The sequence below is a fragment of the Rhinopithecus roxellana genome, chromosome 19, assembly GCF_007565055.1.
Source record: "Rhinopithecus roxellana isolate Shanxi Qingling chromosome 19, ASM756505v1, whole genome shotgun sequence".
NCBI lineage: Eukaryota > Metazoa > Chordata > Mammalia > Primates > Cercopithecidae > Rhinopithecus > Rhinopithecus roxellana.
The window spans coordinates 76,332,076-76,357,872 of record NC_044567.1 but is presented as its reverse complement, the minus strand read 5'-3'; the positions used below and the strand labels follow the sequence as shown (position 1 = coordinate 76,357,872).

The following is a 25,797-nucleotide window of genomic DNA, read 5'->3' as shown; positions in this document are numbered from 1 at the left end:
CAAATACTGTACGAATGTAGAAGCAGGATAAAATGATTGAGACCAATGTTCTACAGCATACTTAAAAAAAAATTACCATCAACTGTATTAACATATAGTTAACAAGGAGGAAAGCCATGGAGAAATACTAATGGTAATTAGTTTACATTTAATGTCTAATACGGTGATTTTTCAAATAATAAAACATACAAGAAACTGACAAATCAACCCATAACACATAACTGAAACCTATATTTAATATGTTTCCACGAAAAACAAAAAAAAAATCAAAAACTTAGACAAATTTCTCAAAATATTTCTCAACTCTAGCACAAGAAGCCACCAAATTTTTGGCTACTTGTTGCTCCAGTATAATCCTTAGCAACTTAAAATCTCTAACATCTGAGCTGCTACTTCAAAGAAAAAACAGTTTCCAGAACTCAGTTTAGACTTTATTCCACTCACCTGTCTCATTTATTCAGGGACAGCAATATACATACAGTGAGAATTCAATGGCTTCTATTCCTACTAGCTGTGTAATCCTGGGCAATACATTTAATATCTCACCTATAAAGTCTCTCATATATTTGCTATACAGATTAAATTAGGTAATGCATGTAAAAGTCCTTTTCCTCTGTGAAATACAGAACAAATGCAAAAGTGTATATACTCCATCTTGAATAGGGTTGGGTAAAACAAGGCTGAGACCTACTGCGCTACATTCCCAGTAAGTTAGGGCATTCTTTTTTTTTTTTTTTTTTTGAGACAGAGTCTCGCTCTGTGGCCCAGGCTGGAGTGCAGTGGCCGGATCTCAGCTCACTGCAAGCTCCGCCTCTGGGTTCACGCCATTCTCCTGCCTCAGCCTCCCGAGTAGCTGGGACTACAGGCGCCCGCCACCTCGTCCGGCTAGTTTTTTGTATTTTTTAGTAGAGACGGGGTTTCACCATGTTAGCCAGGATGGTCTTGATCTCCTGACCTCGTGATCTGCCCGTCTTGGCCTCCCAAAGTGCTGGGATTACAGGCGTGAGCCACCGCGCCCGGCCAAGTTAGGGCATTCTTAATCACATAATGAGATAGGAGATCAGCACAAGATACAGGTCACAAAGACCCTGCTAACAAAACAGAGTGCAGTAAAGACGCGGGCCCAAACCCCGTAAAATGAAGATGGCGACGAGCGTGACCTCTGGGCATCCTCACTGCTACATGCCCACCAGTGCCAGTACATTTTACGAATGCCATGGCAATGACAGGATGTTACCCTATATGGTCTAAAAAGGAGAGGCATAAATAATCCACCCTTTGTCTAGCATACAATCAAGAAATAACCATAAAAATGAGCAACCAGCAGCCCTCAGGGCTGCTCTGAGTAACCATTCTTTATTCCTTTACTTTCTTAATAAACTTGCTTTCACTCTACTCTACGGACTAGCCCTGAATTATTTCTTGCATGGGATCCAAAAACCCTCTCTTGGGGTCTGGATTGGGACCCCTTTCCGGTAACAGTTCTATTAAACCTCCAAGGAATAAATAGTTTATATGATAAATAAGCACCACAAAATACAGAAATTATCACAATTCATCTTGTATAATTAGTAAAACCGTAATATTAAAACAACAATTTAAAAAAGGATGAAAATAAAACAATGGAAATGGATGTGAACGCATGAGTGTGAATACATGTGTCTATCTGATGAGAAGTACTATTACAGAACTGCTACAAATCTGTGGAATATAAACAAAACCAGTCAGTTCAGATTTGTTTCAAAAGCAATTTTAAGGTTCTTAGCACTTAGGTCACTCTCCAGCCACATTTTATTTTATAGCACAGTATCCTCTGCCACCAAATCGGAATCCTTATTTTGTGTTTTAAAGTCACATTTTGATACTTCCTTGAAAGATGTTTCATTTCAGCACAAACTCAAAACTCTAACATCCTCCTGTAAGCCTGTGAAATCAAAACAGGTTATCTATTTCAAAGATACAATGATAGGAGAGGCAGCAGGTAAATATTCCCACGACAAAAAGGAGAGAAGCAAAAATTAAGGAGTAATCAGCCCCAAGCAAGTCACAAACTGAACAAAGCAGACACTGAATCTTACAACTCCAGAATAATCTTTCAGCCAGGACCAGGCACAATGGCATATTCCTGTAGTCTCAGCTACGTGGGAGGCTGAAGTGGAAGAACTGTTTGAGCCCAGGAGTTCGAGTCCAGCCCGGGCAACATAGCTAGACCTCATCTCTTAAAAAAAATACACACATACACACATAAAATAATCTTTTGCTGTATGTGCCATCACCTGGACACGCTAGGACAGGGCAGGGGTGAGCTCCCAAGGTCTCAGGCAACCCAGCTCCCATGACTTTGCTGGGCTCAGCCCACATAACTGTTCTCACAGGATAAGAGTTGCACACTGGTGCTTACAGCTTTCCCAGGCCAGGATTGCATGCTGCCAGTGGCTGCAGCAGCAGCCCCACTTCCAAGTCCCTCACAGGCATTGCCCTTGTAGGGAACCTCTGTGGTGGCTCCACCCCATGGCAAGTTTTTGCTCGGGCCTGTGGGCTTTCTATGACATTCTTGGAAATCTTGGTGAAGAAAAGCACTCTTCCACACCTCTTGCATTTTGCACACCTGCAGAACTAGCACCACATAGACACTGCCAGGCTTACTGCATGCGTCCTCTGGAGCTGTGGCACAAGCCACATCTAGGCTCACTTGAACCACAGCATGTTGCTGCCACAGTCTGTGGAATGTACCTTTGGGAGAGGTGAGTCAAGCTGCACCCGAGGCCACTTGAGCCACGCAGCTGGAGCAGCCAAGCAGCACCACACTGGCATGCAAGGAATAGACACCTGAAGTCCTGGGTAGTGGCCCATCTCCTAAAGCCATTCTGCCCTCCTCAGCCTCTGGGCCTATGATGGGCGGTACAGCCTCCAAGATCTCTGAAATGCCTTGGAGACCGTTGTCCTGAGGACTAGCACCTGGCTCCCTATTCATGTTACTCTCTTTAGTAACTGGTCATCAGGTCACACTCTTGTTTTGTCTTTCCAAACATTCTTTTTCATTCTTTACATGGCCCTTTTCATTCTTTACATTCTTTACATGAAATTTTTATGCTCTGCTTCTCTTTTAATTATAAATTATATCTTTAAATCATCCCTTTGCTCCCATAGCTCACTGTAAGTGCCAAAAGCAGCTACACAGCATCTTGAGCACTTTGCTACTTAGATTTCTTCCACCAGAAATCCTGGTTTGTCATTTTACTTTTTGAGACAGTTTTGCTCTGTCGCCCAGGCTGGAGTGCAGTGGCGCAATCTTGGCTGAATGCATCCTCCGCCTCCTGGTTTTAAGCAATTCTCTGCCTCAGCCTCCCGAGTAGCTGGGATTATAGGCACCCACCACCAAGCCCAACTAACTTTTTTTGTATTTTTAGTAGAGACGGGGTTTCACCATCTTGCCCAGGCTGATCTTGAACTCCTGACCTCGTGATCCGCCTGCCTCAGCCTCCCCAAGTGCTGGGATTACACAGGCATGAGCCACCGCGCCCAGCCTAGTTTATCATTCTTAAATTCCACCTTCCACAAAGACCTAGGGCATGGACACACTGCAGCCAAGCTCTTTGCTGCTAACAAGAATAGCCTTTATTCTAGTACCCAACAAGATATTCCTCACTCACCTCTGAAATCTCATCAGAATGGTCTTTACTGTCCACATTTCTATCAATATTCTGCTGATGACCACTTAAGTAATCTCAAAGAAGTTCCAGATTCCCCTAGTTCTGGGGATTTCTTGGTGTCTTCACCAGAATTACCCTTAATGCTCTGTGCATGGCAATACAGGCTTTTTCTAGCCTGCTCCTCCAAATTTTTCCCTCTACAATCTATTATTCACTTTCAAGCTGCTTCTACATTTTCAAGTATTATAGCAACAACTCCACTCTCTTAGCACCAATTTTGTCTTAGTCCATTTTCTGTTGCTGTAACAGAATACTTGAGACTGGTAAAGAAGAAAGGTTTGTTTTGGCTCACAGCTGTGAAGGCTGAGAAGTCCAAGTTCAGGTGGCCCATCTGTTGAGGGCCTCGTGATGCTTCAACTCATGACACAGACCAGAAGGTCGAGTGGGCACATTTGAAAGAGACAGGGGAATAAGGAGGCTGACCCACTTTATAACAACCAGCTCTCACAAAAGTTAATACAGTCTCATGAGAAAGACATTAATGCACCTTAAGGACCTACTCATCTCTTAAAGGTACTACCTCCCAATACTGCCACATCAGGGACCATGCCTCAACATGACTTCTGGTGGGAACACATCATATTCAAACTACAGCACCCTGGAAGAAAAAATACATTTTTATAGTATAAAAATACTTGCATTACATACTATTACACATATATAGTTTATTATGAGCATTCATTATTCAGAGTGCAATAAAAATTTTAACTAAGTTCAATATGCAATGAACAAAAAAATTCCAGTGATATGGTTTGGATATTCATCCCCTCCATATCTCATGTTGAAATGTGACCTGCAATGTTGGAGATGGGGCCTCGAGAGGTATCAAGGTCATGAAGGGTAGATGCCTCAAGAAGGGTTGGTGCCCTCCCCATGGTCATGAGGGAGTTCTTACTTAATCAGTTCATGTAAAAGCTGGTTGTTTAAAGGAGCTCCTACTCCCCTCTCTCAATCCACTCATGCCATGTGACACACCTGATCTTGCTTCACCTTCCCCCAAGAGTAAACGCTTCCTGAGGCCTCATCAGAAGCCAAGCAGATGCCAGTGCCACACTTCTTGCATAGCCTGCAGAACTGCGAGCCAGATAAACGAACATCTTTTTTTTATATCACTCAGTCTAAAGTATTCCTTTATAGCAATACAAAATGGACTAATACAAACAGTCACACATGATTCTAACAACACCTTGTATTTACAGATGAACTGACGTTTGTGTACATGGGGTACACAGAATTTAACCCAAACTCAAATATCAAGCAACCAGCATACTAAGTACTTAATGATTAATGAATAAATATTCGTTGACAGAAACTAAACACATGATCAATAAAAGTAAAACTTCTGCCTGGGCAACACCACGAGAACTTGTCTCTATAAAAAATTTTTAAATTAGCCAGACATGGTGGCATGTGCCTGCAGTCCCAGCTATTCAGGAGGCTGAGGCAGGAGGATTTCTTGAGCCCAGGAGTTTAAGGCTGCAGTTAGCTATGATCACACCACTGAACTCCAGCCTGGGCAATGGAGCAAGACTCTGTCTTGAAAAAAAAGGAAAAAGAATAAAACAATAAATGGGACTTCATCAATATTAAAAACTTTTGCTTTATAAAAAGCCCTGTTAAGAGGATTAAAAATACAAACTATACAGTGGCTTACACCTGTAATCCCAGCACTTTGGGAGGCCAAGGCAGGCAGATTACCTGAGGTCAGGAGTTTGAGACCAGCCTGGTCAAAATGGTGAAACCCCGTCTCTACTAAAAATACAAAAAATTAGCAGGCATGGTGGCACATGCCTGTAATCCCAGCTACTCGGGAGGCTGAGGCAGGAGAATCGCTTGAACCCGGGATGGGGAGGTTGCAGTGAGCCAAGATCAGGCCACTGCACTCCAGCCTGGCAACAAGAGCGAAACTCCATCTCAAATAAACAAACAAACAAAACTACAGACTGGGAGAATATATTTTCAAACCATGTATCTGACAAAGGTTACAATATATAGCGAACTCTCAAAACCCAACACACACACACATCCAATTAGAAGATAGCCAAGAGACATGAAGAGATATTTCACCAAAGACATACAAATAGCATATAAGTACATGAAAAGATGATTAACATAAGCCATTACAGAAATGAAAATCATTCAGTGAGTACAATGTATGTTATTCAGGTGATAAATACTCTAAAAGCCCTGACTTCACCACTAAGCAATCTAGGTATGTAACAAAACTGCAACTATACTCGATAAATTTATACAAATAAATAAAAAACTTTTTAAAAAACTACAATGAGATATCTCTATATACTTATCAAAACAGCTAACATAAAGCCAGGCACAGTGTCTCACACCTGTAATCCCAGCACTTTGGGAGGCCAAAGAGGGCCAATCACTTGAGGCCAGGAGTTTGAGATCAGCCTGGGCAACATGGTGAAACCCCGCCTTTACAAAAAATACAAAAATTAGCCCGGGGTCATGGCATGTACCTGTAATTCCAGGTACTAAGGCGGCTGAGGCATAAGAATTGCTTGAACCCAGGAGGCAGAGGTTGCAATGAGTCATGATCATGCCACTGCATACCAGCCTGGGTGACAGAGCAAGACTCTGTCCCAAAACAACAAAAAAAAAACTAACATTAAAAATAGTGAAAATAGTGACAAGACCAAATGCTGGTAAGGATGAGGAGAAACTGAATCACTTATACATTGTCGGTAGGAATGTAAAATGGTATAGTCACTCTGGAAAAGAGCTGGCACTTCCTTTATAAATTAACATGCAACTAAAACATGTGCTGGCAATTGCACTCCTCGACATTTGCCCTAGAGAAATGAAAAATTATGTTTATACAAAACTCTGTACACTAATATTTATCACAACTTTATTTAAAATAGCACAAACTGGAAACAATTCAGCTGTCCTTCAAAGGGTAAATGGTTAAACGAATAGTGGTATAACCATACCATGGAATACATGCAATAACAAGCAACAAATATGGATATACGACAACCTGGATGAGTCCTCTGAGAATTATGCAAAAATTTAAAAAGCCAATCCCAAAAGGTTACATACTGTACAACTCATTTATACAACATTCTTGAAGTGATAATTTTTCAAATGGATTAGCAGTTATTATTAGGGGTTAACAAGGGAGTAGGGGTGAGAGGGAAGGGGGTACTGCTACAAAAAGGAATCCTTGTGGTGATGGAAATGTCCAGTATCTCAACTGTTATCCATGTCAATATCCTGGTTGTGATATTATACGATATAGTTTTGTAAGAGATTACCACTGGGGGAATCCAAATATACACAGGATCTCTCTATATTTTTGTTTTGATTTATTTTTTGTTTTTTGAGACAGAGTGGCACTCTGTCGCCCAGACTGGAGTGCAGTGGAATGATCTCAGCTCAGTGCAACCTCTGCCTCCCAGGTTCAAGCAATTCTCTTCTCTCAGCCTCCTGAGAAGCTGGGATTACAGGTGTGCACCACCACGCCCAGCTAATTTATGTATTTTTAGTAGAGATGGGTTTCTCCATGTTGGCCAGGTTGGTCTTGAACTCCCAAATTCCAGTGACCCGCCGGCATCAGCCTCCCAAAGTGCTGGGATTACAGGTATGAGCCACCGCTCCTGGCTATTCCTTACAACTGCATGTAACTCTACAATTATTTTAAAGTAAAAGGTTTAATTCAGAAAATGACTGCTCTTTTTTTTTTTTTTTTTCCATAGACAGGGTCTTGCTCTGTCACGTAGGATAAAGTGCAGTGGTGCATTCGTAGTTCACTGTAACCTCAAACTCCCGAGGTCAAGTGATTCTCCTGCCTCACTAGGACTACGTGCCACCATGCCTGGTTATCCTTTAATTCTTTTTTTTTTAGAGACAGCGTCTCACTATGTTGCCAGGCTGGTCTCAAATCTCTGGCCACAAGAGATCCTCTTGCCCTGGCCTCCCAAAGTGCTAGGATTACAGGAGTGAGTCACCATGCCGTGTTGCTGCTGTCATATTGTTCATGAGTTCTAGTAATTACTAGCTCTATAAATTACAAGAAGAAACATTTTTCACTAAAAAATAATCTCTAACCAATTTGAGGTTTAGTACTCATTGCTGTTTCTTACACTAGAAATAAGTATTTTGTTAACAAAAAAAATGTATTACACTCATTCTATGCCTAGTCTGAACAGAAAACCCTGAACCCACTGAGGAGTGACTGGAGAGTATAGAAGTAACATGATCTCCTTGGAAACCTGGAGATAAAGAAACGTTTCAGAATTCGTTTGGGCTTAAGGGGAACCATTTTGAATAGAAGACACTCAGGACACAACCCTGTATTCCATGTGCATCAATTTAAAGCTGATTAATAAAACACTGTATAAAAACTAAAATCCTGTACCATAGAACAGTGAACAAAAACTTAAAAAATGAAACTAAAGAAATAGTTTTTTTAAAAGTCACATTGTTAACTGTAAATTTACAGCAGCCCACATATTTGTATCATTTTAGTAAAAAAAAAAAATTAATTTAGAAAATATCTGCTATCTTTATCATTTATCTTTATCGTTTACTGATAAGGGATTAGTCATCCTTTCTGTTATGAACCAGGAACATGAATGAAATCTAAAAATCTATAAGTAAAGCAAGGCTGCCAAGTCCATTCAGTAGAGAAAGAATAGTCTCTTCAAAAAACAGTGCTAGGGAAATTAGATTTCCACATGCAAAAGAACAAATTTGGACCCTTCCTTCATACCACATACAAATACTAACTCCAAATGGATCCACAACCTAAATGTAAGAGTTAAAACCATAATAACTCTTAGAAGAAAACACAGGAGTAAATCCTCATGACCTTGGAATGAAAAGACAACCCCTATAAAGGGAGAAAACATTTGCAAATCACATATTTGATAAGAGCTCCTCCAAGCTCTTATCAAACATATAAAGAACTCCTCCAAGTGAACGACAAAAACACAAGCAATCCAATTCAAAAACAGGTAAGGGACTAGAATAGGCATTTCTCCAAAGGTATAAAATGATCATTATTGAAAAGATCCTCAATATCACTAATCATTAGGGAAAAGTAAATCAAAACCACAATGAGATACCACTTCACACCTACTATAATTTTAAAAAAAGAAAGAAAATCACAAGTGTTGGCAGGGATGTGGAGAAACTGGAACCCTCATGCCATGACAGAAAGAATACTAAGTGTGCAGCCACTGTGGAAAACAGTTTGTTAATTCATCAAAAAGTTAAACATAGAATTGCCATATGACCCAGAGATCCCACCCCTATATACCCAAAAGAACTGAAAAAACTCAAACAGATACTCATATCCCAATGTTCACTGCAGCATTATTCACAGATTAAAAAATGAAAACAACTCAAATGCCCATCAAAGGAAGAAAAGATCAACAAAATGTGGCACAATGGAATATTATTCAGCCATAAAAAATTTATTTTGTAGAGACGGGGTTTCACTATATTGGCCAGGCTGGTCTCGAACTCCTGACCTCGTGATCCGCCCACCTCGGCCTCCCAAAGTGCTGGGATTACAGGCATGAGCCACCACGCCCGGCCTTAATGATATTTTTAATTGCTGTACCATTTTATAAAACACTTTTTCAATACATAATCATGTGGTTTAAAATTTTTTTTCTAATTGGAAAAGTTCTGTTAATTTTCTGATGTACAAACATCTTTGTATTCTTGGAATAAATTCTACTTCTTGTAGTACATTACCAGCAATTATCTGTGTTTAAGTTTTACGTACTTTGCTCACTTTTGTTTCTCTATCTCCTGCCTTCCACACATTCTCCAAAGGCTATGTTATGCTTATGATACTAATCTTTCTGAATTCTTGAATATCTGAAATTGCCAGTATCTCCCCACCCCCACCAGCATACTTGAATAATGATTTACCAAAACAATCAATGATACCAAACAATGGCATTACTTGATTCAAAGAAGCATATTTGAAGCTTTTTAATGAAATAATTTAAGGTGATAAAGTTAGGAAAAATAAGAAAATATATATGAACATTTAATACATATATGAACTTTCAGAAAACACAAACACATATTTTCTTTATAGCTCATTTAATTTAAAAGAACCACACTTTTTTTTTTTTAGAAAACTTCAGAATACTTGCTACAAGCATCAGAAAAAAATAATTTTCACATCATAAATCTTAATTAACTGTTATAAAATTCAAAGCTAATATTCTCATGTCATTAGGGGGAAAACTCTGACAGATAAAATTTATCTTATTTTAATAAACTTGATATAAAAACTATTTCTGTGAAATATTTATCTAGTGGTCCACACAAAAATTCAGATCAGCTATTTAAAAGACAAATTAAGACAGATAATTCCCTTCATTACAAATGCTTTTTAAACTAAATACTAAGTTGATTTAAAAAAAAAAACCCTAAAATTATATACCTATGAGAAAACTTCCCTTACTAACCCTAAAAATAAGCCATGAGCCAAAATTAATATAAAGAATAAAGTATCTACTCAATTATTCATTAAGGATTAAGGAAAAAAACTGTAATAATAAAAACACTAATGATATCGTTCCATAAATACATTTTCTCTTAATATAACATTTATTGTTGCCTTGGAATAATCTCTTAGTATGGAAAAAATTCTGATTCTCTACAAATAGCATTCTCTGCATACACAATACAAAAGCACTGTTTTTATAACAATTCTAAACTGTAAACAATTTGTGTGAAAAAACAGGGAATAAATATTAGAATCAGACTCCTAAAAATCATTACTGACATAATTAAATACCCAGAAAATCAAAGAAATAAGCTATAATACTACAGTAGAACCTTAACAGTATTGATTTAATAATATAATTTCTACTAACACAGTAGTTATTCAAAAGTCTAGTAAGTAATAATTTGTGCTTTTGCTAAAGCACAGATTTGATGTCTTCCTCTATAGTACGAGTCACTTGTCTGGTCTAAGGTCAGGTACTCTTGTGAAGTCACAGAAAATGCTAGTGCTGCTGTCAAAAGTGAACAACTGAAGGCATCTATGAAAATGATGATTCTATGACAGAAAAGAAATTTGGGATAAATTGTTTTTTTTAAACGTCAAATTTGAAAGCAGCTTGAATCTATAACATGATTAGTCCCAACATAAATTTAGAAGAAAACATGAAAAAGTGAACAGTGGGGTGATGTTAATGAAAACAGAGAAGTAAGGACATCCAGAAATTCTCTCCTCCAAAAACGCAATGAGAAAATTGGCAAAATTGTCAGAATAAACTTGGTCAAAGGCTTGCAGCAATCCAGGCAATATATATTCAAGAATAATGGCTGAATGTTGGTTTAAAAAACAGCAAGTTTTGTGGCATTTTGACTTGCTCTATTCCCATCTCCTTCTCTCCAGCTATGCAGTAGCCCCAACAGTCAACATCTACAGTCATGAAAATCAGCAGCCTGGCAGCCACTGGAAGGGGCAAAAGAGAGCTGTAGTTCCTTCAAAGCTTTATTTCCAAAAAATTGTCATTATTTCACCTGTCTAGTAGTTCCTGAGAATATTCCACCCACAAAGTTGTCTATTTGATCCTACTCAGAGCTTGCTCAGTATAAAAAGTCCCTTGACAAAGCCTGGAAGGCACTCTAGAAAATTTCTGTCTAGTATGAATTGACCATTAAACAAACCAAACTGAGACTTCAGTGGCCATGCACAGTAACACAGACTCTGGAAAATTAGTTCAGAGAAGTCACTAAACAAATAATCAAAACAACATAAATAAATCCCTGGAGAGGAGGAAAATCTGATTTCCAGAGATAACACATTATATAATCTAAAATGTCCAGGATTCAACAAAAAATTACGAGACATACAAAGATACCAGAAAGTATGGCCTATACACAAGGGGCAAAATGCAAACAATGGACATTGTCTCTGAGGGAAGCCCTGATGTTAGAGATACTAAGCAACTTTAAATTGCCTATTTTAAATATGTTCAAAAGACTAAAGGATACTATGTCAGTAGAACTTAATGTAAATACGAGAACAATGTCTCACCAAATAAAGAATACCAACAGAGATTTAAAATTTTTAATGAATCAAATAGAAATTCTGGAGTTGAAAAATTCAATAATTGAAAAAAATGTCAGTAGACATGATAGCAGACTTGAGCAGACAAAAGAAAAAAATCAGTGAATTTAGAGATAGATCAACTGAGATTACACAATCGGTGGAACAGAAAGAAAAGTATGAAAAGCATATAAGTCAAAAGAAAATATCCAGCATAAAGCATACAAAGACGAAAGGGTTAAGAGAAAATGTAAGCGTCAGAGACGGTATGTGTATGGTCTATCAAATGTATAACTGGAGTTCCAGAAAAAAACAAGATAAGGAAAAAAATGAGAGAAAAATTAAAATCTGAAAACATAATGGGTAACAGTTTTCCAAAACTGACAAAAGACATGCCACAGAGTCAAGAAATCCTACAAACATGAATAAAAACATGAATAGACAATAAAGATTTCTTTTTTTGGGGGGGGGACAGGGTCTCTCCCTCTGTCACCCAGGCTGGAGTGCAGTGGTATAATCTTGGGTCACTGCAACCTCCGCCTCCCAGGCTCAAGAGATTCTCCTGCCTCAGCTTCCCAAGTAGCTGAGATTACAGGCATGTGCCAATACATCTGGCTAATTTATGCATTTTTAATAGAGACTGGATTTCGCCATGTTGGCCAGGATGGTCTTGAACTTCTGGCCTCAAGTGATCCGCCTGCCTCGGCCTCCCAAAGTGCTGGGATTATCAGGCATGGGCTACCACACTTGGCCAGAATATAAAGATTTTTTTCAATGATAAAGATAAAAAAGAAAATACTCTTAGGCATACCAATATAAATCTAGAAAACATCAAAGAGAAAAATGGCAGGTTGCCTTTAAAGGAGTAGCAATTAGACTGACAGCTGATCACCAGAAAAAAATGGAAGAAGCCAGAAGACAATAAATAACATTGTAAAATACTGAAAGAAAATAACTGTACCCTAGAATTATAGTCACATAAAAGTATCCTAGAAGTAACCAGGCAGAGTGGCATCCACTTGTAGGTCCAGCTCCTCGGGTGGCTAAGGCAGGAGGATCACCTGAGGCCAAGAGTCTAAAGGCTGCAATGCACTAAGACTACACCTATAAATAGCTACTGCACTTCAAGCTAGGAAACAGAGAGACCCCATCTCTTAAAAAAGAAAAAAATCTTACAAAAATGAAGGCAAAATAAAGACATTTTCAGACAAACAAAAGTAAAGTTTGTCATAGACGACTCCTCATTAAAGGAAATTCTAAAAGAGTCTTCTTGGCCAGGTATGGTGGCTCACGTCTGAAATCCCAAAGCTTTGGGAGGCCAAGGCAGGAAGATCACTTGAGGCTAGGAGTTCAAGACCAGCCTTGGGAAACATAACAAGATCTCATCTCTACAAAAAAAATTTTATTTAATTAACTAGATGCAGTGGTATGCACCTGTAGTCCTAGCTACTCCAGAATCTGAGGTGGAAGGAATGCTTGAGCCTGGAGGTTTGAGGTTACAGTGAGCTATCACAGTGCCACTGCATTCCAGCCTTGGTGACAGAGCAAGACCCTGTCTCTAAAAATAAAATAAAATGAAACAAAACAAAGGGTGTTATCCAGATAAAGTTACTTCTATCTAGAAAGTGATGGGTGCAGGAAGGAATGAAAATCAAAGAAAGGGTCAAATATATGGGCATATCTAAGTAACAGTGACTACACAGAATAGTAATGTCTTGTGGAGGTTAAAGATAGGTGAAGAGAATCTAAAGCTCTTGCATTGTCCAAGAAGAGGGTAAACATATCAATTAAATATCAAACTTCGATAAACTTAGGATTGTTTTAATCTTTAGGTAACCACTGAAAAAATTTCAAAAGGGTATATAATTTCAAAGTTAATAGAGGAAAACATGGAATTATAAAAAACGTTTTGAGTCCAGGCATGGTGGCTCACACCTGTAATCCCAACACTTTGGGAGGCCAAGGCATGAGGATCACTTGACCCCAGGAGTTCAAGAAGAGCCTGGACAAAGTACTAAGATCTCATCCCTACAAAATATGTTTTTTTTTAAATTAGCTGGGTGTGGTGGTGTACACCTGTAGTCCCAGCTACTCAGGAGGCTGATGTGGGAGTATTGCTTGAGCAAAGGAGGTTGAGGCTGCAGTGAGCTGTGTTTGTGTCCCTAGACTCCAGACTGGGCAACAGAGTGAGACCCTGTCTCAAAAAAAAAAAAAAAAAAGTTTTGATCAATGCAAAAGAAGAGAGGAAAGAGAAAGAAAGGAGAGAAAGAAGCATAGAATGGATAGGCCAAGTAGAAAGCACACAGATACCTAAATATATGACTGACCAAATTAATGTAGACTAAAGACTTTCTTAAGAGAAAAAAAAAAGTCAGAATAAAAGAAAAGCCAACTATATGCTATTAACAGCATAAGCACACAGAAATGTTGAGAGTAAAAGTATGAAAGAAGTCATATTTTGCAAATACTAATTTAAAAAAAACCCTGCAGTCCTTATACTAATCTGAGAGAAAAAATGAACTTTTAAACAAAAATCATTATTAGAAAGAGAAAGAAGCATTTCATAATGGTAAAAACGTCAATTCACCACGAAGATGTAACAATCCTAAACTTGAATGTTCCTAATAAGACAGCTTCCAAACATATAAAGCAAAAATTCTCAGGAACTAGCAGGAGAAATAAGCAAATTCACAATCATAATGTGGTATTTTATCACACCTTTCTCAGTAAATAATTTTTTAAGGAAGGAAGGATATGAAATGTTTGAGTGCCATCATTAACAAAACTGATCCACACTGAATCCAATAACTACAACATTCACATCACTTTCAGAACATTCACCAAAACTGACCACATAATGAACTGTAAAGCAAATCTCAATAAATATCAAAAGAATAAAATAATACAGAATAGATTCTCTAATAGTATAATTAAGCTAGAATTCAATAATAAGAAGCATGACGTAGTAAAAAAAACACACACACACACACACAAAAACAAACAAAAAAAAAACGTATTTGTCTCTGCTCATTTCCTGGCACACGGCTCTAAAACTTTGAGTCTTCGGAGTGATAAGTGGCTTTCTATATGCTAACGGGATGAATGGTAGGTACCTGGGGGCTCCTGAACAGCCTCAGGACAGGTGCTGGCTGCCAGGGGGGCCAACCATGAGAGTCAGCCTTACTCTCTAACTTCTGGAGAGGAGAGATGGGCTGAAGGTTGAGTTCATCACCAGTGGCCAATTAATTAATCATATCTGCATATGGAGCCTCCATAAAAACCCAAAAGGATGGGGTTCAACGGGATTCTGGGTTGATGAACACATGGAAGATGCTGAGAAGGTGGCATACCCAAAAAGGGCATGGAAGCCCATGGCCCTTTTCCCCATATCTTGCCCTACCCACATCTTCCATCTGACTCTTCCTGAACTGTATTCTTTAATAGCCCAATAATCTTGTAAAGAAACTGTTTTCTTGAGTTGTGTGCACCATTCTAGCAAATGATAGAACCTGAGAAACGGGTCATGGGAACTCTGATTTGTAGCCAAGTCGGACAGAGGTTGTGGGTAACCTGGGGATCCACCACACGCAATTGGTATCTGAAGTGGAAAGCAGTCTGGTAGGACTGAGATCATAACCCATGGGGTCTGTGCTAACTCAGGGTAGATAGTGTCAGAATTGAATTTAATTGTAGGACATTCAGTTGGTGTCTACCAGAGAAATGAACTGAATCACTGTAGGAAAAAAAAAACCCCACATATTTGGTGGCCAGAAACGTTGGTGTGAGCAATGGACGAAAAAACAGTTTTCCTTTTGTTGATGTAGGGGAGTTTGTTCTTGCAATAAGATAAACAAAAACTCATCAACAGTTTGGAATTTAGTAAATACACTTCTAAATACTCATGGGTCAAGAAGAAACCACAATCAGAATTACAGAAACATTCTGAAATGAATGACAATAAATACAGTACCAACATAAATTTATAAATTGCAGAAAAATAAGTTGAAAAGATTATGAAGAATACAATAAAAGTCTACCACTCATTAATAAAAAACAAATATTCTAATACATTCCTTTTCAATATTTTTCATCAAGAAAGTATATACAGTTTTACCTCAAAAGCCTAAGACTTAACCCCTTGTTCTAAAAAAAAAAAAGAAAAAGAAAAACCCATAAACTTTATTTTAATGGCTATAAAAATATTCAACTTATATTTCACTTTCTGTATAAATCTTTAAGGACAGTTATTTTTATAATTTCCTTCCCCAGTGAGTGCCTAGGATTGCAATAATTTCATGTGTTAATTCAAAAAAATAAACTTAGGTCTAGAAGGTTTTTAATAAGCAAATGCACAGAAACATTACTCTCTCATGTATTAGAAATAAGTATTTTTCCTTCACAAGGTTTTCTTTTCTCTCGACTGTTCCTGATAAGCATTCAAGTGTTCCTACCTCTTGTATGAAAGCCCAAAGAAATGTAAACTTTCTTTTAAGTTTTAAGTTAAGCATTTAATAAAGTGTTACAGCATTAATTCAGGACCCTAAAAGAAATTACATTTGTAAAATATCATACACAATAAATGTAGCAGAGTCACTTACCACTTGACCTATTTTTACGACTTGATTTCCCACCAGTAAGCAGCATCTTGAGACTATTCCGAAACATGGTTATACTATTCTACTGTGAAACTGTAAAAGAAAATATAGAAAAATGTGTTTAAGAAAACTTGATTTTCATAGCATAAGAGGGTGGCTATAGTCAATAACTGTACATTTTTTAATAACTTAAAGGGTGCAACTGGACTGTTTGCAACTCAATAAACAAATGATTGAGGACAGGTACCCCATTCTTCATAATGTGCTTATTTAACATTGCATGCCTGTATCAAAACATTTCATGTACCCCATAAATATATACACCTACTATGATAAAAATTTAAAAAGAAGAAAACTTGATTGTCTATCCAAAATACTAAGAATTAATTTTAAATTCATTATAAAGAATTAACTATATTTACCCCATAAATATATACAACTATTATTTATCCATAATAGAAAATTTAAAAAATAATAAAAGTGGTAAACCAGAAAAAGAAAATTATGTTTAAATATATAGTACACAACTATAACTATATGACAAAAAAGACTATTAAACATTTAAATAGTTCCTTAAAAAAATACAATACTTTTGACTACCCTAAGAAATAAAGGCAGCTATCACTGAGGATGCACAGAAATAGAAAACATAATTAGGGAGCTATAAATACTGTCTACCTTTTACTTGACTCTCCATTCTTGGACAATTTTCCCACATGACGCACAAACACACAGCCCTACACACACACATTCTAGCAACTGATCGCACCTGCAGAATTTCCACTGGTCAAGCCAGAATTCTATCTCCCAAGACTACAGCTACGCATGAATCCGTGCCTATTCCATGTCCCACTCCTACCAAAGGAAAACTCTCTGACTGCTTTGCATTACATTCACTCTCACCTTCCCAAGAATTTTATTTTAAAAAATCATCTTCCTTTTCTCTGAAACAGCTTTAATGTTTTTTCTCTCTCCTGAATCATTCCAGTCATAACATAAACATATTTTAGTCTATCTTGTTCAAAAAGAAAGCCCCACTCTTTACTCCACCACGATTCAATGACTGTTCTTATATCCTCACTCTTCTTCACAGCAAAATTTTCCAAAAGTGTTGTAAGTACTTGGTGTGTCCGGCAGATTAAATAGAGCAAACGTGAAATGGGACACAGGTCAACAGAAAATATCCAAACCAAAGCATAGAGAGAAGACAAAAAATTATAGAAAAGAGTACCAGACGCATATGGAACCACTGAAAAGTTTTATCATACGTATAACTGAAATTTCATAGCAGTGTGAAAACTGGGAAGAAGCAATATATGAAATGCTAGCAACCAAGAATTGTCTAACATTAATTAAAGACATGAAGCCACATCTGAAGAAGCTTGTCAAACTCAAGCAGAATAACTACAAAGAAAAACACTAAGTAAATCATAGTCAAACTGCTAAAAACTAAAGACAACTTTTAAAACAGCCAGACCCCCCAAAAAACACATTTACAGTAGCAAGAATCAACAGACTGAAAGATACTTTCAACAGAAATGATGAATAGCAGAAAATGATTTTAAAATTCTGAAAAAAAAAAAAACTGGTGCCAATCAAGCAATTTACTCTCAGTTTAAAATATCTTTGCAAATGAAAATCAAAAGAAAAAACAAAGAATTTATTACTAAAATGGAGTTCTTCCAACAGAAGGAAAATGATACTAGACAAAGGCATACATGCAAAAAACAAGAGCCGCAGAAAGGGTAAATATGTTCTTAAGTATTAATAAATAATGACTATAAAAATAACATTGATAGGCTGTTCTTTAAAATATATAGATTTAAAATGCATGACAACAATAAAAAAGGAAGGAGTAGGGTAATGGAATTGAAGTTTCTAAGATATCTGTATTACCCGAGAAGAGAAGTAATAATTCATGTTAGACTTCAATAACTCAAAAAGTCATGTAGTAATCTCTAAGATATTCACTAAAAGCAAACTGAGGAGATAAAAAGAATAAGTAAAAACATTTGACTAAACCAAAGAAAGTAAGACATAAGAGAAAAAGTAGCATAGATCTGTGGATAAATGTAAGACAAATAGTAAGGTTTATAACTTAAACTCAAATTATATCCATTACTATGTTCAACACTCTAGTAGAAGACTATAAATATAGAAGAACCGGATGCAAAATGATAGGAAAAGATATACCATTCAAACTCCAACAAAAAGAAAAGTGGCATCACTATGCCAATATCAGGCAAAGTACACTTAAGGCAATATGTATTACTAAAGATAAAAGCATTTCTTAATAATTAAAAAGTCATATCAACAAGAAGATGGCATAATTCTTTCGTCTGTATTGAGACAGAGTCTCATGCTGTCACCCAGGCTGGAGAACAGTGGTGTGATTATAGCTCACTGCAACCTCAAATTCCTGGGCTCAAGTGATCCTCCCACCCCAGCCACCGAAGTAGCTAGAACTACAGGTGTGAGCTCCCACACACCACTAATTTTTCTCATTTTTTCTAAATATGGGGTCTTACTATGTTTCCCAGGCCAGTCTCTAACTACTGGGCTCAAGCAAACCTCCCACCTCAGCCTCCCAAAGTGCTGAGAATACAGGCGTGAGCCATCACATCTAGCCAAGACAGCACAATTCTAAATCAATGGACCCCATAAGAAAGCCTAAAAACATTTAAAACAAAAAGTATACAAAACTAAAAGGTGACAGACAAATCCACAGTTACGTGGGAGACCAACACACCTTTGTCAATAGCTACAAGACCAAGTAGACAAAAAAAAACAAAAACTATGATATATTTGAACTACATGATTAAATAACTAGACTTGAATATATATAAGCAAATTTCTCTTCCAAATAAAAACAAACTATAACACAAAACACATACCAAAATGGACCACATGTTAGGTCATAAAAGTATCAGCAAATTTTGAAATCTTTCAGAGTATATTCCCTAACCACAAAGCAATTAAGCTAGATGTAAATATTTTTTAACCTAGAAAATCTCCTATTGCTTAAAAATTAAGTGATGTACTTCTAAATAAAGTTGAACAAAGTAAATAAATCACAACAGGTAATTTTAAATATTTGTAATGAGTGATAATAAAAATGACTTATGGGAATTCACAGGATAAAACTAAAGCAATGATTTTAAAGGAATTTATACCTTAAATGTATGTATTAGAAGTGAAGGATGAAAATCAGTATCTAAGCTTCTATTTCAAAAAGTTCAAAAGCAAGCAGCAAATAGAACTCAAAGAAAGTAGAAGGAAGGGAAAGAGTAAAAAGAAAAAAAATGAAATAGAAAACAAAGGCAAAATATAAAATCAACAAAGCCACACATCAGATTTCTGAAAAGTATTAAATCTGCTAAACCAAGGCTGATTGAGGAAAGAAAAAAAGAAATCACCAATATCAGAAATGAAACAGATGACATCATTTCAGATCCTTTATTTAAAAAATAAGATATTAAGAACAACTTTATACCAAATTTAACATTTAACATAAAATGTAAAATTCTTTGAAAAACACAACTTGTCAAAATTAACAAAATGTTAATTTAACCAAAATGTTAAGAAAAAATATAAAATAGCCCCCCCCCCCAAAAAAAAAGAAAGAAAGAAAAAGAAAAACAAAAAGGAAATCTGGTTTTATTAATCTTTTTAGCCACAATGCCTAGTTCATGGTAGGCTCTCAATATTTCTTGAATGAGTAAATAAATTGAGCAAAGACACGATTCATCAGATTACTGACTTAGTAAAGAAAGGGCATAATAAAAGTGTTTCATTTGGCGAGAAACGATATTAAATCAACCAGAACCATGAGGACTACCTAGACTGAATGTGTACCAGGGAATCAAGAAAAGGCATGAAAATTCTAGGAATAGTTCAAAATTTTATCTGAGAGAAAACCAAGAAAATTTTAGGCTTACTTAGAACTTCTAACTCAAACTCTGATTATTTACACACAGTTGTTCAAAGTTTCGAAAGGAAAAAAAGTATGAGCGCAGATTATCGTTATCATAAAAACAGCAATTTATTACTTAAAATTTACTAAGAGTCAAAAAAGACCAGGAGAACATACTTGTTGATTTAGGTAAAATATATTGATGGGTGGCATAAATTACAGTGATGGCTACTTTTTGAAGATGTAGAGGGTTTTTTTTTTTTTTTGCTAGTTCTAAAACTTTTTAAAATTACTTCAATATATAGAAAAGTAAAACATAAAGCTACTCATCTCATAGTTACATTTTGATTAAATTATTTTCCTTAAGTTAACATTCCAATAGAAAACTGATCATAATAAAATATTAATATAGGAACTCCACAAATTGAAGCTAAGTGGGAGAAGGCAGTTTGGTCGAATTGCTGCTAATATATATCTAAATTTTACCCCACTTTTCCAAATTTTATATCCAAACTTTTATTAAAATGTTCACTCAGGAGGAATCATGAGATAAATTCCTGGCAAGTGAAATATCTGGACAGGAAAATAACAAGCCATTCACAGGCCCCCAATCATTTCTTACTTTCTTATACTTAGCTGATTTGAACATTATGTTATCTACATGGTCCCTAAGTTTTTATGTTTGTGACACCCGTTCTAAACCATTCAGGAGGAGTACTGACTTCTTAATGGTCCACCAAGGCCGGAGACTCAATAACCTATTTCAGTGTCTTCTTCTGCTATATTATCAACAGGCAATCAATTTTCATTTTCAATGTTCATCCCTCCTGTGTATTTAAAGCTTTTCTTATCCTGTTGTTTAAAAAAAAGTAAAACATTCCATGTATAAAAATGTTTATGCAATTAATAATGTAATCAAATTAACTATTAAGTACTTCTGTACTATTCTGATAATCATGACATCATGTTAATATTTCCATTCTAATGCCAGCTTTTTATTTTAACTTATTATTGTAGATTCAAGGGGATATGTGTAGATTTGTTTTCTCGGTAAAATGCATGTGACAGGGTTTGGTGTACAGATTTTGTCACTCAGGTAATAAGCATAGTATCCAATAGGTAATTTTTTGATTCTCACCTTCCACACTCCTCCATCCTCAAGTAGGCCCTGGTGTGTGTTCTTCCTTTCTTGTCCACATGTGCTCAGTGTTATCTCCCACTTGTGAGAACATAAAGTAATTGTTTTCTGTTCCTGCATTAGTGTGCTTAGGATAATGGCTTCCAGCTCCTCTGTCCATGTTGCTGCAAAGGACATGATCTTATTCTTTTATGCCTGCATAGTATTACATGGTGCATATATACATTTTCTTTATCCAGTCTACCGCTGATGAGCATTTAGGTTGATTTCACGATGTTGCTATTGTGAACAGAGCTATGATGAACATCCAAGCACATGTCTTTTTGGTAGAACAATTTACATTGCTTTGGGCATATACCAGAGATGGCCAATCTTTGGGCTTTCCTGGGCTACAGTGGAAGAAGAATTATCTTAGGCCACACATAAAACACACTCATGCTAGTAACAGTCGATTAGCTTTAAAAAAAAAAAAAAAAAAGTTGCAAAAAAATCTCATAATGTTTTAAGAAAGTTTACAAATTTGTGTTGGTTATCTAAGTCTCTAATAATTTGTTTTATGAATGTGGGTGCCCCTGTGTTGGGTGCACATTATGTTTACAACAGTTAGGTCTTCCTGTTGAACTGAATCCTTTGCCATTATGTAATGCCTTTTTGTCTCTTTTGACCATTGTTGGTTTAAAGTCTGTGTATTAGGCTGTTCTTGCACTACTATAAATACCTGAGACTAGGTGATTTATAAGAAAAGAGGTTTAATTGGCTTGCAGTTCTGCAGGCTGCACAGGAAGCATAGCTCCACCATCTGCTTCTAGGGAGGCCTCAGGAAGCTTTTACTCATGGCAGGTGAAGCAGGAGCAGCCACAGGAAATGGCCAGAGCAGGAGTGAGAGAGAGAGCGCGTGTGTTGGGGGGAGGTTTCACACACTTTCAAAATGACCAGATCTCATAAGAGCTCACTCACTGCTGTAAAGGTAGCACCAAGCCATGAGGGATCTGCTCCCATGACCCAAATACCTCCCTCAAGGCCCTGCCCCATCTCCAGCATTGGGGATTACAATTCAACATGAAATTTGGGCAGGGACAAATATTCAAACTATATCAGTCTGTTTTGTCTGAAATTAGAATAGGAACCCCTGCTTTTTTCTGTTTCCCGTTTGCTTGATGGATTTTTCTCCATCCCTTTACTTCGACCCTATGTGTGTTGATATTGATATGTGTGGATTTGATCCTGTCACGTTATTAGCTGGTTATTATGCAGACTTGACTGTGTAGCTGCTTTACAGTGTCAATCGTCTATGTACTTAAGTGTGTTTATTGTGGTGGCCAGTAATGGTCTTCCTTTTCCATATTCAGCACTCTCTTGAGGACCTCTTGTAAGGCAGGTCTGATGGTAATGAATTCCATTGGCAATTGCTTGTCTGCAAAGGATCTTATTTCTCCTTCATTTACAAAGTTTAGTTTGGCTAGATAGGAAATTTTTGGTTAGAATTTCTTTTCTTTAAGAATGCTGAATACAGGCCCCCAATCTGTTCTTGTTTGTAGAGTTTCTGCTGAAAAGTCTGCTGTTAACCAGGGGTTCCCTTTTTAAGTGACCAGCCCCTTCTTTCTAGCCGCGTTTAACATTTTCTTCTTTCGGTTCAACCTTGGAGAATCTAATGATTATGTGTCTTGGGGATATTCATCTCACATGGATTTTCTGCATTTCCTGATTTGGATGGTGCCCTCTCTGGTGAGGTTGGGGGAATTTTCATGGATGACGTTCTCAAATATGTTGTCCAAGTTGCTTGCCTTCTCTCCCGCTTTTTCAGGGATGCCAATGAGTTGTAAATTTGATCTCTTTACACAATCCCATATTTCTCAGAGATTCTGTTCATTCTTCTTTATTGTTTTTTCTTTATTTTTGTCTGACTGAGTTATTTCAGAGAACTGGTCTTCGAGCTCTGAGATTCGTTCCTCAGCTTGGTCGATTCTGCTGTTAATATTTGCAATTGTATTATGAAATTCTTGAAGTGAGTTTTTCAGCTCTATGTAATCATTCTGGATCTTAAAATGGCCATTTCATCTTTCAGCTCCTGTTTCATTTTACTGTATTCCTTATATTCCTGGTATTGGGTTTTGACTTTCTCCTGAATCTCAATGATCTTCATTTCTAACCATGTTCTGAATTCTCTGTCATCTCAGCCTGTTTGCCAGCTTTTTAAAAAATAACTTTTTCTATATCCACTTCCTGCTTAAATGGTTTGATATTATTTTTATTCTCACTTTTGGTTTGGTGGTGGATTGGCTTATTCTTATTTTTGACCTGGTTTCCAGTCTGAGAAATAAGTTTCTTGACATTAGAACTATGCCAAATAAATAAATTATGCCATTAAAATGCTTTAATAGTTTATAGATTGAAGAAAATGTTTCAAATGGTAAGAAAATTAAAAATAAGGTAAGGTAATATATTAAGATATTATCTGAAAGCCTCTAATTGCAAAAATAGGACCACAAACTGATCCAAATGGTGAACTAAGTATTATCTTTCCAGTCAATCCATACAATCTCCTTTTACGATTTTCTCCACAATAACAATTTAGACACGACCTTCAGAGTCCTTTTGAATACAAATCTGTTCATATAATTATAAAAAGCAAGTTACATATATTTAAAGTAAATGCTATCCATTTTCTAGCATTTGTCAACATAGAGCTTCTCCTCTGAGAAATTTCTGCAGGAGAACACAACACACACACACTAATGCATTTAATAAACACTTCCAATAACTTTTAAACATTACAGATAAGATGCAGGGTTAATAATGCACACATGATGAAAATATTGGAATAAAGTAGTAATTTTATAATACATGGCACCAAAGGAAGAGATGCTAAACAGTTATACATCCTTAATTTTTTAATGTATATTTGAAAAATATCTAAAAGAATAACTCCTTATACAGAAAGCCCAAGAAAATATGGCAGAATATAATTAATGACTATATAGGTATTTAATGTTTAGCATCTTTTTATCTCACTAAACTGTAAAAGCTACATAACCACTGAAGACATAGCAGCTAGCATGGTAACTGGAACATAAAAGGAATTTAAGCTAGGCTTGGTGTTTCATGCCTGTAATCTCAATGCTTTGGGAGGCCAAGGCAGGAGGATCACTTGAGCCTAAGAGTTCAAGACCAGCCTGGGCAACACAGCAAGTCATCACCTCAACAACAACGCCACCACCAGCAGGCATGGTGGTGTACAGCTGTAGTCCCAGCTACTCAGGAAGCTGAGAGGCAGGAGAACTGCTTGAGTCCACGAGTTCAAACTTACAGTGAACTATGATCATACCACTGCACGCCAGCCTGGGTGACAGAAAGAGAGGAGACTCTTTTTTTTTTTTAAAAAAAAAAAAAAAAAAAAAAAGAGGCTGGGTGCAGTGGTTCACACCTGCAATCCCAGCACTTTGGGAGGCCGAGGCAGGAAGATCACCTGAGGTCAGGAGTTCGAGACCAGCCTGGCCAACCTGGTGAAACCCCGTCTATACTAAAAATACAAAAAAATTAGCCAGGCATGGTGGTGCACGCCTATAATCCCAGCTACTTGGGAGGCTGAGGCAGGAGAATCACTTGAACCTGGGAGGCGGAGGTTGCAGTGAACCCAGATCACGCCACTGCACTGCAGCCTCGGCAACAAGAGCGGAACTCCATCTCAAAAAAAAAAAAAAAAAAAAAAAGAAAAAGAAAATTTAGGGAATATCTGCTGAAAGCATGAGAGGCTCTAAAAAATACAATCGCAAATAATCTCAAAAAAAATAAAGAAAGAAATAGAGAAGAATGGAAGAACTCAAAAGAGTACTATTTAACTATACTGGGAGAAGTAAATAACTGACAAATGCACTAGTGTTGTTAAAAGAAAAACTTCAGCTGAATTAAATTTAAATGAGTTTAACTGAGCAATGAACGATTCACAAATCAGGCAGCCCCCAGAATTACACCAGATTCAGGGAGACTCCAGGGATGCTTCGTGGTCAGAACAAATTTACAGACAAAAAAAAAGGGAAGTGATGGACAGAAATCAACAGTGAGCTACAAAAACAGCTGCACTGGTTACAGGTTGGCATTTTGCCTTATTTGAACACACTCTGAACATGTAGCAGTCTATGAGTGGTTGAAGTATGGCTGCTAGAATTTGCTAAGACTCAGCTATTGCTACAGGTGCCTAATCCTAAGTGAGGTCTTCATCTTGTCTGCCTATTAAGCTAGGTTACAGTTTGTCCACAAGGAGTCAAACATAGAAGTACGGAGTCCTTCTCAGGCCATATTTAGTTTGCTTTAACAGTGTGAATGATGAGAATACTAGATAGAAACATAAATCTAGCATGAATTTGAGGCTTTTGGAAAAGGTAAAAACT

General features: G+C 36.9%; 1 protein-coding gene across 1 annotated transcript in view; it reads right to left on the bottom strand.

Moving 5' to 3' along the window:
- TANC2 (tetratricopeptide repeat, ankyrin repeat and coiled-coil containing 2) overlaps nucleotides 1-25,797 on the bottom strand; it is a 474,294-nt gene that overhangs the window by 406,240 nt on the left and 42,257 nt on the right. The window contains exon 2 of the mRNA XM_030923595.1: nucleotides 16,362-16,451. Coding sequence (XP_030779455.1) covers nucleotides 16,362-16,428 — 67 coding nt within the window. The 5' untranslated portion in view covers nucleotides 16,429-16,451. The remainder of the gene's footprint in view (nucleotides 1-16,361; nucleotides 16,452-25,797) is intronic.